The sequence below is a fragment of the Chlorocebus sabaeus genome, chromosome 2 (assembly GCF_047675955.1).
Source record: "Chlorocebus sabaeus isolate Y175 chromosome 2, mChlSab1.0.hap1, whole genome shotgun sequence".
In the NCBI taxonomy this organism is placed as follows: Eukaryota; Metazoa; Chordata; class Mammalia; order Primates; family Cercopithecidae; genus Chlorocebus; species Chlorocebus sabaeus.
This window is the reverse complement of record NC_132905.1, coordinates 71,358,556-71,373,939: the sequence shown is the minus strand read 5'-3', so window position 1 is coordinate 71,373,939 and position 15,384 is coordinate 71,358,556. Positions and strand designations below refer to the sequence as shown.

Genomic DNA, 15,384 nt, shown 5'->3' with positions numbered 1-15,384 from the left:
CTCCGTTCTCTAAAGGAACACAGAGAAAAGTTGATATATCTTCAGAAATATTCAATACAGTTCATATATTTTAAGAGTGAAACTCGTTATCTGCTGTTGATTCTTTAAGAAACTTGCCATGGTTGTGAATAACCTGGGTGCTTCTAAGCTACAAAATAGACACCTTAGATAGTTTGATACAGGAGGTTTATCCCTTCACCTAAAAAACTCTGATTTCCAAAGGATGTCTGTGGCTTCTCTATTACTCAATGCTCCAGAATCCTTCATTAGGGGACATGGTACTTTTGTCTATGATCCTTAGACCCTGGGAAAGGGAACGCGGTGGGTTCCATTTGGACTAACATGGAAGTGACTGAAAAAGTTCCTCCTGTGTTGGGTTTTCTCACGGAGGAGAAGTAGTAGTGAGATAAGAAGGGCACCCTGAGCAATAAATGGTGCTCCATTGGGTTGGAGGTGGGCATCATAAAATTTTAAGAAGGTTCAAACAGGCAACCTTTTTATTCGTTTCCTGCAACCCACCCTCTTACCTGCTAATCACACGGGATCAATAATTCTTTGCTTTCTCACTGTTCCTAATGCCCACATGAGAAAAAGAAATTCACTTCCCCCCACCACTCCCAATGTAACAGAAAATATGCCACACACCAAGAAAGGAAACTTCACTCTAGCATGAGAATATTATACCAGTTGAGATAAATTTATTGAGATTTTGATAGACATAGCCATGACTTCATCATGACAAGTCATGAGTGTCATGAAAATTTCAAAAGTAGTGTGTGACAAGTAGGAGGTCAAGTTTCCAAAAACGTCCCAGAGAACATCAGCCAGGGCAGGCAGCTTGAGGAAGCGTCTCCTTTTTCATTTTCCTCCCCTGGGACTGGAGGTAAGTTGGAAGGCAGTGTCTCTGAGGTTGATGAGCAAATGAGGACTGAAGGAGTGGATACAGGGGAACCTGGAGATGTGCTGCTCAGCCTTCAAGGGAGAGAAGATTCTAGGCCTCGGGGATTTCAGCCAATCAATAGAGAGCAAATGGCCAGTATCTCCTGTAGCCGAAAGCCCCACAGCCATTGTAGCCATAGCCGAAGCCATAGCCCACTGGGGAGTAGGTGCTGCCATAACCACAGCCAACGCTATATCCCAGCGGGTAGCCATAGGTGCCCCAGTAGCATCCTGGGAAGACAGCCTCGGAGAAGTTGTTGCAGTGCATGGTGTCGGGAGTGGAGGGCTTAGGTAGCAGAGGAGTGTGTTTCCTCAGTGGGATGGATTCCTGGTCTCAGAACCTTCTTTATATATCCTGGCTCTGGTGGGTGGTGAAAAATACAAAGCCCTCATTTTCATTCTTGACACCAATTTACATTCTTAAAAGCTCATTAATTTGTTTTGCTCTTGCTTATGATGTCTTTACAGTGGCTTAAGAAAGCTCTCATGTGATACAATGCAGGAAGAAGATGACTTTAAACAAATTATTTCCCTTCCTAAAAAAAAATTATTGCCAGGACTTCAAAGCACTCTGTCTTATAGACCTTATATAACTCTCTGCAAGCAGGCATATAATATCAAGAAATATTCTGAGGTTGTTAACTGTTATGCAGTCCTCTTGCTCTCTGAATTCCCACAACACACAGTTGGAATTCGATAACTAGGTGTTAAATACATTAATAAATAAAATAACAAATGGATAGTGAGTCTATCTCAAAATTCTCAAAATTAAAGCATGTCTTAGTATTCACATGCTTCAAGGATTCTCTTTTTTGGAATATGAAAGACGAGTACAATAAGACTCATGAGAAAGAGTCTTTCTGTTTTCTCTCTGTATCTACAGCTACTGTGTTTGGGAAACTTGTTAAAAATGTAATCTTAATCATAGTCCCCTCCTAAACTATACCTAACATCACATTTCTAGAAGAGTGCTCGAATTAATAGTATTGAGATTTTAAAATGGAGTATTTGGATTAATCCTTGTACTGAATTGTCAAACAAATTTAATTTTTTGACCTGAAACATGCTTTAAACTAAATGTTGGAACTAACAAGGTAAACACAGAAAAATGAATAAAAAAATTTATGGTAAGATTTAGAATGTTTTTTCTCTTAGATCTAATGAAACCAGATTGTCTGACAAATGTGATGATATTATAAAGGACCAGATGACAATATGAAATCAGTTATTTCACTTTTAGAATGATCGTGTACCCCAGGATAAAAAAGGAATGTTATTCCTCTCTAAACAGAGAGTTAGTTCTCAAACATGAGTTAAAGGAGGGATAAGGCTGATCAAAACTATCTTGGATCATATAAGACCTGATATATTATTCCCAGACACCTGTGTTAAGATTTCTTACAGTGGCACTTAGTAGAGAACTTACAGAACAAATACCCAAAGAGGACACATGGAACAGAAATAGGCACAGAGATAACAGGAATCATTCTAGAAGGCCACAAAACAGATATGTATTACACATGAGCTCCCCTAGATTTTAATTCATAACCCAGAGGTAACTTTGCTCCCTGCTATCAGCAGCTAGGGATCAAAGGCTGAATCCAAGAACAAGATGAGACTCTTGGAAAATTCAAAACCATGCCAGTGTACTAGCCAGATTAATTAAAATAATTAATTAAATCTAATTAATTAAAATTAGATTAATTGCAGCAGAGGCATTTTTAAATATATATGTATATACACACACACACATATATATATGTAATTTTTTCTGAAGCGGAGTCTTGCTCTATTGCCCAGGTTGGAGTGCAGTGGTGCAATCTTGACTCACTGCAACCTCTGCCTCCTCGTTTCAAGCAAGTCTCCTGCCTCAGCCTCCCAAAGAACTGGGATTACAGGCGTGAGCCACTGCGCCTGGCCTCAATTTTTTTATTTTTAATTTTTGTGGGTGCATGGTAGGTTTATATATTTGTGGAGTACATGAGATGTTTTGATACAGATATGCAATGTGTAATAATCACATTCTGGAGAATGAAAACAGCTATAGTACCCTGCTTCGTGAGCAAACCTGGATGCCTGCCTATGGGGATTCAGCAATTAAAATTCAAACACAACATGTGGCTTATAGCTAAATAAGTTCAGGGAATTGAAATTAGATTTATTCCCAAAACATAAAGGTATTCAACCACAGATCATTCCCTAAAAATCATAGAATGATTTACATTCTGTTTCTACTGGCATCACATTGCTATATTTCATGATAGAAAAGCTGATGTTAGGGGGAAAAAATTTAGACAAAAGATAGCATTGTTTAACGGAAAATTTAAAATTTTTGAATTAATATTGCCAAAGGTCAATTATGATGCTCTATTTAAATGAATTTTCCCATTTGCCTACCCAATCTGACAAGATGCTAGTTTTGCCTTCTGCAGTACAAAACCTAGCTCTGTACATGAATAGTAATTAAAATATGTTGTCTTTTTTAAAACTTAAGCCCTATTTACAGAGAACAGCTTGACTTTTCTCTAGAAAGTCTACAGAAAATTCTAACAAAAGAAAATTTTGGGAGACATATCATTTATCAACAAGTCATTTAAAAATTAATAGCGAATTTAATTCTATATTGAGCCTATGAAAGCTTTATTCTGATAATAGGCTTATCAAAGAAAGAGTCAGGATTTCATAAAGCTTGGAAGTACACATTTTTGAAAGCCCATTTGTTAAAAAGTATACAATGTAACAATTATAAAATTAAGTACAAAAGTAAATATTTGTTGAGATGCTTTAAAAAATCACAAAAAAAACACTAACAAAACTTACAAATATTACAAAATTCAGAGAAAAAATATTATTTGTATTATGAATTGGCTGGCACACTACTATAATAGTTTTCTTTCCCACAGGCTAGCTTCTGGCTCCATCATTTCAAACTGTTTTCTCCTTCACTACTCATCCTGTGCTGTATGCCACGGGAAAAACTCAGGCTAAGATAGGGCCTCTGGTCCTGCATTTTCACATCACACATTGTGGGTGGATCAGCAGAGTGGTCGAAGAATTCCTGGGAGCCATTCCCACATAAGAATGGCTAGAAGTAGCTTAATTAGATACAGAAGTGGCCGCAAAACACATCAATATATCCCACCGTGCCCAAACTGAACATATCACTGACTCAGCTTTTCCTTAACCAGATCCTAAAAATACCCATGGCCTCTCTAATGCCATCCAACATGCGGGGAAATGTGATTGTGAGGCAGCCCAGTAGAAAGCAGCAGCATTTCAAACCAATTGCTGTTAAAATATCCTTTTGTAAATTTTCCCCCAAATAAGCTATGTAACTTGAAAGTTTACAAAAGAGAAAAATATATTCTCACATGTTAAATGGCACAGTAATAAACTAATCATTGTTAGATATTTATTGGCTTGGATAAAATTCATGACCCTCTTCTCTTTTAATAACAATCCTAAAATGCTGTTTAATAAATAATTTGACTTTACCTTTCATATTTCTTTGATTTCAAATAAGACCTGACATAAAGATAAGAAAAAATTCTGCTTTTTGACTTTCTACAAAGGAACAGGAAATATATTGTGTACAAATTTCAGAAACAGAGTCAATTACAATGTGCACAGTAAAAATTTACCGTACAATGTGCACAGTAAAAATATGAAGTCATATCGGCTTCAAATATAATGTTTACACCTTCAGCATATTAACATTTATTAGAAATGAGAGCTAAATTAGAATAGAATGTTTTTGTTTGTTTTTATTTTTGTTTTTGTTTAGGGGTTTGTTTTTGTTTTTGATTATTTTATTTTATGACAGGGTCTCTCTCTGTCACCCAGGCTGAGTATGTGGCATGATCCTGATTCACTGAAACCTCTGCCTCTCAGACTCATGCGATAGAATGGGATGTTTTAAATGAGTTTTAGAATATATATCAGTGATATATACAATACAAAATTATCTTCCATACAGTACAAAAATTATCTTCCATTCATCTTTTTAAACATCTATTCTTACAGACATTTACTGAGCATGTATTATGTTCCAGACATTGTGTAGGTGCTGGAGATCCAAAGATGAATGAGAAATGGTAATTAAATGAGGAATTATAAATAAATGAAATACCTGTTATATGTTCTACCCTAGAAGCCCCTTGTAGAGGCTTCCCCTTGTAGACTTGGGAATAAAGGACACAGTGGATGATTCTACCTGAAGTAGGGGCTACTTGCAGGAATGTTTCAGCATGAAGGGGATAGATACATAAACTGGGTCTTGAAAAGGGATATTTTACTGGTAGACATTGGCTAGAGTATAGTTGGATCTAGGAAATATTCCAGAAAGAGGAAGTAATTTAAAGCAGAGTTTCAAAGATGTTAAATAGCCAAGTGTCTTCCAGGAGCCACAAATTATTCAGAGGGATCATAGCCTTGGATATGAGAGAATAATTAATGGAAGGTGGTGCCAGGAAGGTAGTCAGGGGGCACCTGTGACTGTATGTATTGTGGAAGCAAAGGAGCCACTTTACACACTAAGATGGGAGCGACATGATCAATTTTACACCTTAGAAATATCACTACTCTGAGTCTGTGGAGGATGAATTAGAATAAAGAAACCCCAGAGGTAGAAAGACCTGTTTAAAACTTTATTAGGAATGCTTGTGGCTGCAAGTAACAAAAATCCCATTTGAAAGTTGATTAAACAGAAAGAATTTATTTTTCACAAATAATAGGAAATGAGAACATAAGTAATTCCAGGGTTGCTTCAGGCCTTGACAGTGTCAGTATTCAGGGCTGGCTTCATGGTGATTCCCTCAGCAGGTGCACACTTCACATTCTTATACATCAACATCCAAAACCAGGAAGGGAAAGAGGGCTTCTTCTCAACGATTCCTCTTCATTTTGTTTCAAGAAGGAATATGTTTCACATTTGTCTTCCCATGGATTTCCTTTGGGGCCCGTTGTCCAAAACTGAGTCACATCTCATGGCTGAGTTATAGGGAAAGGTGGAAAAGTGTGCATCTGGCATTTCTGCCTTAATGGTGTGAAGCAGGCTCTGGAAGCATAGAAAGAGGGAGAGAGAAATGGTCATTGGATTAATAATCAATAGTGTTACCACAAAAGCCATCACACTAACTTAGGCAAGAGATAATGTGGACCTAAACTAAGGTGGTAACATTAGCAAGGGGGTGAATTTAAGAATTGTTCACGAGGCAGATTTAACCAGTGTAGGGTTAGTAATTGTCTGCTGGGATCATCACCCAATATCACCAAGAGGGATTCTGACACAGGGCATTCCTAGAAGACACTGTGAGAAGGAACAACAAAGGCCAGTACATTCCAATCTTTTCCCATTATGCATCCTTATAATGTAGTGGAGGAATTTGACAAGACTCATGGAGAGAAGGCAGACATCCCAGGACCTCTGACACCTGAGATCCTGCCAAATCCAGCAGATCGGCCACACCTGTGGCACACCTGTAATTCATTGCTGAGGTCCTCCAATTATGAAGCCCTGCAAAGTAATTGGGACAATTAGAGATAATAAAACAGCAGCTAAAGGACAACATCTAATAATTGCTACAAGGAAGCATACAATGAACACACCTTCATGCTTCCAGAATGCAAAGTTATTTATCCCAAGAAAGATGCTCACTTAGACTTCCAATCTAAAATCCTAACTCTTGCCTTTCAGTTACTATTGCCTGACAAACAGATAGTATGACTCTCAAAATGTGACTTTCTTTCAGTTAATTTACTGACTTGCATGTAAAATTTAATTATTATTGTCTAGGATCTCATATTCAGAAACTGCATCTGATTTTTGATATGAAACCAAGTTATACCCACACCCTAGGATGATGTCATCTGAATAAGAAGAACTGATACTTAAGACGCCCTGGGCATCCCTGCATGTGCAAATCCAATGTGTCACAACATGCTTTCAGTTTTACCTTCTTAAAGTCTGTTGGATCCATTAATTTCTATCAATATTCACTGTACTACCTCAATTGTTTCTTATTGTTTCTGAATGCCACACATTACCACACACAGTCTTACACATCAACATCCACAACCAGGAAGGGAAAGAGGGCTTCTTCTCAACAATTCCTCTTCATTTTGTTTCAGGAAGGAATATCTTTCACATTTGTCTCGCCATGGATTTCCTTTGGGGCCCATTGTCCAAAACTGAGTCACACCTCATGGCTGAGTTATAGGGAAAGGTGGAAAAGTGTGCATCTGGCATTTCTGCCTTAATGGTGTGAAGCAGGCTCTGGAAGCATAGAAAGAGGGAGAGAGAAATGGTCATTGGATTAATAATCAATAGTGTTACCACAAAAGCCATCACACTTACTTAGGCAGGAGATAATGTGGGCCTAATAAAATTTATTATCCCTACAGTTCTGGGTGCCAGAAGTCTGAAATCAAGGTGTCAGCAGGGCTGGCTCCTTCTGCAGAGACTGAGGGGATAATTCCTTTACTTACCTTTTTCAGCTCCTAGAGGGCATTTGCATTCTGTGACCCATGGCCACTTCCATTCATCACTCCAATCTCTCACTTCTGTTGTCACATCTCCTGCTACTAACTCTGACCCTCCTGCCTCCCTCTTTAAAAATCCTGCTATGATCGGGTTCAAACCAAATAAGACTTCACTGAGACATATTAGAAATAAACTCTCAAAAAATCAAAGACAAAGAGATGTTTGAAAGCAAGAGAAGAGATTCATCATATACAGGGGAACCTCCACAAGAGTTTAAGCAGATTTCTTAGCAGAAACCTACCAGGCCGGGAGAGAATAGAATGATACATTCACAGTACTAAAAGAAAAAAAACCTGCCAGCCAAGGACACTTTGTTTGACAAAGTAGTCATTCAGAAATAAGGGAGAGACAAAGACTTTCCCAAACAATAGCCGAGGGAATCCATCATTACTAGACCTGCCTTACATGAAATGCTACAAGCAGTTCTTCAAGCTGAAATGGATGTTAATTAGCAATATGGAAATACATGACAATATACAACTCACTGGTAAAGGAAAGCACATAGTCACATTGAGAATATTCTGACACTATAGTGGTAATGAACAAATCACTTATAATTTTAGGATAAAGATTCAAAGACAAAATTATTAAAAAGAACTGCAGCTAGGATAATTTGTCAGTGGATACATGATTTTTTTAAAAAAAGACTTAAATATTGACATCAAAATGTAAAGTGTCGAGAAGGCTGCAAAAGTGCACCAGTATTTGTTTGTGATCAAAGTTAACTTGCTATCAGTTTAAAATAGACTTTTATCTGGGGCTCACGGTATTCCAAAGCAAAACCTGTAGTAGTTATACAAAAGACAAAGAAATGAATCAAAGCATACCACTATAGAAAATCATCAGTTGACAAAGGAAGACAGCAAGAGAAGAAAGGAACAAAGGATTTACTGAAAACAATTAACAAATTGGCAATAGTAAGTCTTTACCTATCAATAATTATGTTAAATATAAAGGTACTAAAAGCTCCAATCAAAAGATAGAGCAGCTGAATGAAAATAAATAAGACCCAACTATGTTCTGCCCACTAAAGACTCGCTTCACTTTCAAGGATGCACACAGGTTGAAAGTGAAGAGATGAAGAAAGATATTCCATGCAAATGGAAACCAAAGGAGTGCAGAAGTAGCATCAGACAAAATAGACTTTAAGTCACAAACTGTCACAAGCGACAAGGAAGCTTATTATTTAATGACAAAGGGGTACATTTATCAATAGATATAATAATTATAAAATACATATGCACACAACCTCAGAACTCCTAAATATATAAAGCAAATATTAATAGATCTGAAAAAAGAAATAGATAGAAATATAATTATAGTACAGAGCTTCGATACCCCATTTTCAACAATGAATAGATAATCCAGACAGAAAACCAATAATGAAACATTGTGCTTGGACTTAGACCAGATGGACCTAACAGATGTACACAGATAGTCCACCCAAGAGCAACAGAATACACATTCTTCTCAAGCACACACAGAACATTCTCCAGTACATATCACATGTTAGGCCACAAAATAAGTCTTAACAAATTTAAGAAGAATGAAATCATATCAAGCATCTTTTTCAACTATAATTGTATGAAACTGGAAATCAATAACAGGAGGAAAACTGGAAAATTCACAAACATGAGGAACTTAAACAACATCTCCTGGACAGCCAGTGGGTCAAATGAGGACTGAAAAATATCTTGACACACCAAAAAAAAAGAAAAAAAACAAAAACAAAATTTTTGAATGCAGCAAAAGTTCTAAGAGAGAAGTTTATAGCAATAAAATCTACATCAAGAAAAATTCGAAATTCAAGTAAACAACATAATTTATATTTGAAGGAACTAAAAGAAAAAGAACAAACTAAGTCCAAAGTTACCAAGAAAAAAAGGAAACAAAGATCAGAGCAGAAATAACTGAAATATAGTCTAAAAAAACAGAAAAGAGCAACAAAACTAAGAGTTGGTTTTTTAAAAGATAAACAAAATTGACAAACCTTTCGCTAGACTAAGAAAACAAGGGAAAAGACAAATAAAATCAGAAATAAAAGAAGAAATATTATAACTGATACTCAAAAAATATAAAAGATCGTAAGAGACTACTGTGAACAATTATATGCCAAAATAATTCGATAACCTCCAGTAAACAGCAAATTCCTAGAAACATCCCACCTACCAAGAGTACATCATGAATAGGAAATCTTAACAGACCAATAACAAATAATGAGATTGAATCAGTAATAAAATATCTTCCAACAAAGAAAAATCCAGAGCCAGATCGCTTCACCATTGAATTCTATAAAACATTTAAGAAGAGCTAATACCAATCTTTCTCAAAGTCCTTCAAGTAATTAAAGAGGAAGAAACACTTTCAAACTCATTTTATGAGGCCAGTATTACTCTAATACCAGTCGGTCAAGGACACTATGAGAAAATAAAATGACAGGACAATATCCCTAATGACCATAGATGCAAAAATACTGGCAAACCAAATTTAAAAGCACATTAAAAAGATCATACACATGATCAAGTAGATTTACCTCTGAAAAGCAAGAGTGTTTCAGCATACAAAAATTAATCAACGTAATATACTTTACACATTAATAGGATGAAGGATAAAAATTATTTGATCATCTCAATCGATGCAGAGAAAAAATTTGACAAAATTCAACAGTCCTCATGATAAAAGTTCTCAACAAATTAGGAATAGAAGGCATGTACCTCGACATAACAAATGAAAAAATCAGTAACAGTCTTAGAAATAAAACAAGAAAAAAAGTCTTTCAATTACTCCTATTGCTTTTGGATAATATTTGTTTAATCTTTAAACTGACCTAAAAGTTCTCAACTCCCTCTTCGTTAAGTTTTGCTGTCTTTTAGTTCTTCAAACTTTGCCTGCTCCTCTCACTCTCAAGCTTTGACACACACTGTTTGTTCTGTATGGAATTCTCTTCCTTCCTCTCCTCCTGATCAACTCCCATGCAACCTTCACATGCCAGCTCAATCACTTCCTTTGGGAGACCTTTCTGCCATTCCTGATTAGCTGGAGCCCATCTGTAACATAACAGTAGGCCAACCTCTTCCTCGTATCTGTAGGACTTCATCGCAGTTGCCACATAACCTTCTCTTGTGTGATTGGTATCTGTCTGCCTCATTAACATGCTTGTTTCCAGGAGAGCAAAATGGTGTTTTTAATCAGCCTTGATTCCTCACTGCCTCACTCACTACTGGGCATAATACAGGTTTTCCATAAGTTTCAGTTGAACGAATTAATGAAAGAACGTTCTAAACCTAACTTGGCTACTCACTTGCTGTGAGGATTGAGGCAAATCACTTTTCTGGGCCTAGTGTGACCCAACTGTAAAATGGGATGAGTTGACTTCCTGGGACGTGCCACCCTAAACATTGTATGATTCTGCCATCAAAATCACTGATGAGTAAATATGACAATTCAACACTCTCTCATTGGAATTTGGTCAATTAGGCATGCGACTACGGAGAGTGCTTTTTCTCATCTTATTACACATTCCTACTAAGACAAACGAATGAGCTTCCAGCTGCCATCACTTTGAAAAACAAAATGCAGTGACAGGAATCACAGAAATGTTGAAACCTTTGCAAGAATATCGTAAGAGTTTTAAAAGTTTAATCTGTGCAAGAATCTCCCAGGATACTTGTTTTAGATAAATATTTCTGAGCGCCATTCCTTTAGATTCTGATTCCATGAGTCTCATGTGGGGCCGAGGAATCTGCGTTTTTAATAAGCAGACCAGGTGATTCCAATAAAGGTGGTGCTGTAGTCAAACTTTGAGAAATGTGCAGTGCTCTTTAATAAGGTACCTGAAAAGGCGTCCTCTTTAGCAAAACATACAACATAAAATGGGATGAATGTGAAATGGTGAAGGAGAAAACAGAGACACTCTTTTAGCCAGGCTTAATGTCTAAGACTAGAGCTGATGTGACATCATTATGGGCAACTGTGCTCCCAAGAGGACATTTGACAATGTCTGGAGACAGTTTTGTTTGTCGTAACTCAGGGTGGGAAGGGGTGCTACTTAGCATCTAATGGGTAGAGGCCAGGGATGCTGCCAAACATTCTACAATGCATAGGACAGCTCCCACAATACAAAGAATTACCCAGCTCAAAATGTCAATAGAGCCAAGGTCAAGAAACCTGGTCTGAAGTCAAAAATCACACCAAGTCAAATAAAATTGCCAGGCAATATTAAAAAGAAAAAAAAAAAAAACTGTCACATGACAGGATCAGAACTTGCTGACCAAGACTTAGGCTAATTTAAGACACAATTTTAGTACCTTGCTACTACAGCACTTTGAGGGATAAGCCACGTTTGTGAGGCTGTGTGGTTAATTATCACAGCAAGCATCTAGTTAATGAAGCTTAACTTCATTTGATGCAGAACCTATGTGGTTTTCTTAAGAAATAACGTGATACCACAACAATGCCTGGATGCATGGTAGATTCATGGACTCTGTTCAGAAACACCTTACATGTGATTTATAATGAACATGAAAAAGCAGTTCAAAGGATGGCATGTTTCTGCTGCACACTTTTCATCACTGGTAGGATAAGAAGGTCAGTTTTGGCATCTATTCTCTATTCTTGGGGATGCAAAACAGAGGAATTAAGGTCCTCTTCTTGTGACACCAAGGCAGAGTTAGAGCCAGGAACTGGAAATGTGTATAAATTTAAATTAAAGCACCAGCCTGCAAGCTGTGTTAGTGGAAAGGGTAACAGATATGGTCAATTGTACCACCTCAGTGTGAAGACGATTTCACTGAAGAATAGAATCATGATGCTTCAAATCATTTACCATTACCCAGGTTGGCCTGTGGAAGACCAAAGGGCAAATCCTTCTGACAACCTTTAAAAAATGCTTCCTGTTACTGCCAAACAGCAAATGAAATGGCAAGCTCAAAGCATTATGTCATCAAAGTCTTTGCTGAGCAAAACTAAACATAAAATAAAATTTAAATTTAACCAAAAAGTATGACCAGTTCCAAAGATTTCTTTCTTAAAATTTAAGGTTGTTCATAAGGAAAGTCTTAAAAATTCTGAAGTTGCACCCCAGCACATTAGATATGGAAGCTTCAAAATGGAAATCAGAGGGCACACTTGCAAAGTAGATTACTAAGAGGGGAGGATGATTGGAAAGGGAAGAAAAAGAAACAGGACACGGTAGCGCAAATACTATTATCGAAGATAATGTCAGAAGCCCCAGAGGCAAGTCACTAAAAAGGAATTGGTGTCTGAGAAATAACAGCTTATTTTCAGAGACAACAATGCTTACCATGTTTAGTTTTATAGAATACCCAAAGAATTCCTTGCCTAGCAAGCTTTAGAATCTGGAAATATGTCCCTTTATCTAATAGAAGCCTCTCCTGCTACAATTTTAAGTACTTTTCCTCTATCTTCAATGGAAATGAAAAAACATAATCTGGTTTTTCTGTAAATAGCAATAAAAAAATAGAACAAAAGTATAGGAAAAATAATAAAAAAGAGAAAACTTTCTTTTCTTGATAAAAATGTTAATACTATTTTATCAATTCTTTTAAGAATCAACAGTGAGAAGTATCTCCTTTTCTGATTCCTGTGGGATAAGAGTCAACAGAACTGGGCCAGTCCTGAAACTTTATGTGCACACAAATCACCTGAGAATCTTGTTAAAGTGTAGAGTCTAATTTAATGGGGGAGAGACCTGAGATTCTGAATTTTGAACAAACACAAGGTGATGCCGATGTTTCCTGTCTGCATATCATATTTTTCGGAAACGGGGTCTCATTTTGTTGCCCAGGCTGGAGTGCAGTGGCGTGATCATGGTTCACTGCAGCCTCAACCTCCCCAGGCTCAGGCAATCCTCCAACCTCGGACTCCTGAGAGCTGAGGCTACAGGTGCACACCCACATGTCCAGCTAATTTTTGCTTTTGTTGTTGGTGGTGGTGGTGGTGGTAGAGATGGTGTTTCATCATGTTGCCCAGGCTGGTCTCAAACTCCTGGCCTCAAGTGATTCTCCCACATTGGCCTCCCAAAGTGCTGAGATTATAGGTATGAGCCGCCATGCCCAGCCTGCAGGCCATATTTTAAGTAACAAGGAATTGGGTTTTTTTCTCTACGGTTTTAAATAATTATATTCATTCAAAAATTTATCAGCTGGGCGTGGAGTCTCACACCTGTAATCCCAGTACTTTGGGAGGCCAAGGCTGGTGGACTGCCTGAGGTCAGGAGTTAGAGACCAGCCTGACCAACACTGTGAAACCCCGTCTCTACTAAAAATACAAAAATTAGCTGGGCGTGGTGGTGGGTGCCTGTAATCTCAGCTACTCGGGAGGCCGAGGTGCGAGAATCGCTTGAAAAGAGGAGGTGGATGTTGCAGTGAGCCAAGATTGTGCCACTGCACTCCAGCCTGGGCGATAGAGAGAAACTCAGTCTCAAAAAAAAAAAAAAAAAAAAAAAATCAAATGTCTGGGATCCAAAGCACAGGTGATGTAACATTGAATAAAACATGGTGCTTGACCTCAAAGAACCTACAGAATACATCATGTAATGAGGGAATCACAGCCATCAGCTAATGAAGGCACCATTAAGAAAGATAAACAGCAGCCCTGATAACACTAATGGTAAACCAGAGTGTCCCCTACTTCCCATCTGCAACTTCCAGAACACCAAATCAGATTAGGTCAGGCTGTGATGATGACGGAGTGAGACAAAAATAACACCCCTCTGTAATCATGTCCGAGAAGGGAGAAAAACAAGTGCAGTGAGCCACACAAACCACAGCGATGACTACACGTTACCTTTGGTGACTGCTGCTGCTTTACCAATTACAAACGTAGCCTTGTTCCACCTCCTAAATGAAATCCTTTGAAACAGCTGATCCTAGAATGAGGCTGCGATAGGCAGAATAATGTTACCTAAAGATGTCATCATTCTAATCCTGTATGTTATACAGCAAGGCTGAATTAAGGTTGCCAATCTACTGACCTTAAGTTAGGGAGATTATCCTGGATTACCTGGGAAAACCCAGTGTCATCACAAGCGTTCTTATAAATAGAAGGGGAAGACAGGAGACTCCTGTATCAGTATCAGAATCAAGGAGAGAGCTGGAAAAGTGATGTGCTGTTGTCTTTGAAGACATAAGGGACACAGCCAAGAAATGCCTCGGGGGGCTGGGGTGCAGGCAGGGCCAGCCCACACAGTCACATCCAGGACACACGTCTTTATTTTGAGGGCAATGTGGAGCCAAAAAAAGGTTTTAAGCATGGGAAAGATGCTATCAGTTTTGATTCTTAAACCCCTTTACCCCAACCCTGGCCCCCAAGCAGAGGCAGCAGGTCAGGAACAGGACATACATTTGACAGATGAGGTGCTTGAGGCCAAAGAAATGGGGTGCCTGGACATCCAGCCAGGGGGCAGCCTCAAGAAAGTGGAAAATGCAAGGAAATGAATTCTGCTCTAGGTCATCCAGAATAAATGCAGTGTTACCAACACCTTGATTTGGTGTTGTCTTACCCAATAAGACCCATTTTGAACTTCTGACCTCCAGCACTATACAAGAATAAATTTGTGTTATTTTAAGCCACTAAATTTGTGATAATTTGTGACAGTGGCAATGGGAAACTAATACAGTATGCAATGTAGAAGAGACCTCTGCCTCCTTCGATCTTCTGGAAAATCATCTAATTCAAGTCCAAATCCCATAATGAACCCCTCCTCACACCCTCTTAGTGAGATATCGTGCAGTTTCTCATGTTTTGTGATCTCCACTGTGGCAACAAGTTAATAAGCCTAACTTGTTTGGTTATCGGTGTATTTCTGGTTGTCTTGGTTAGCGGACTTCAACAGTGAAGTGTGAACAATATGACATCAAAGTAAACAAAGATAAGACTTTTCA

The 15,384-nt window shown here is 38.0% G+C and overlaps 1 protein-coding gene across 1 annotated transcript; it reads right to left on the bottom strand.

Annotated features, from left to right (window-relative positions):
• Nucleotides 1-681: 681 nt before the first annotated feature.
• On the bottom strand, nucleotides 682-1,356 carry KRTAP8-1 (keratin associated protein 8-1). Its single transcript, XM_007965312.3, has one exon. The coding sequence runs from the start codon at nucleotides 1,205-1,207 to the stop codon at nucleotides 1,016-1,018; it is 192 nt and encodes a 63-aa protein (XP_007963503.1). The 5' UTR covers nucleotides 1,208-1,356; the 3' UTR covers nucleotides 682-1,015.
• Between the last annotated feature and the right edge of the window lie 14,028 nt (nucleotides 1,357-15,384).

What these genes read in the sequence shown, in the direction of transcription:
- KRTAP8-1 (XM_007965312.3), bottom strand. Translation starts at nt 1,207, where the DNA reads ATGCACTGCAACAACTTCTCCGAGGCTGTCTTCCCAGGATGCTACTGG.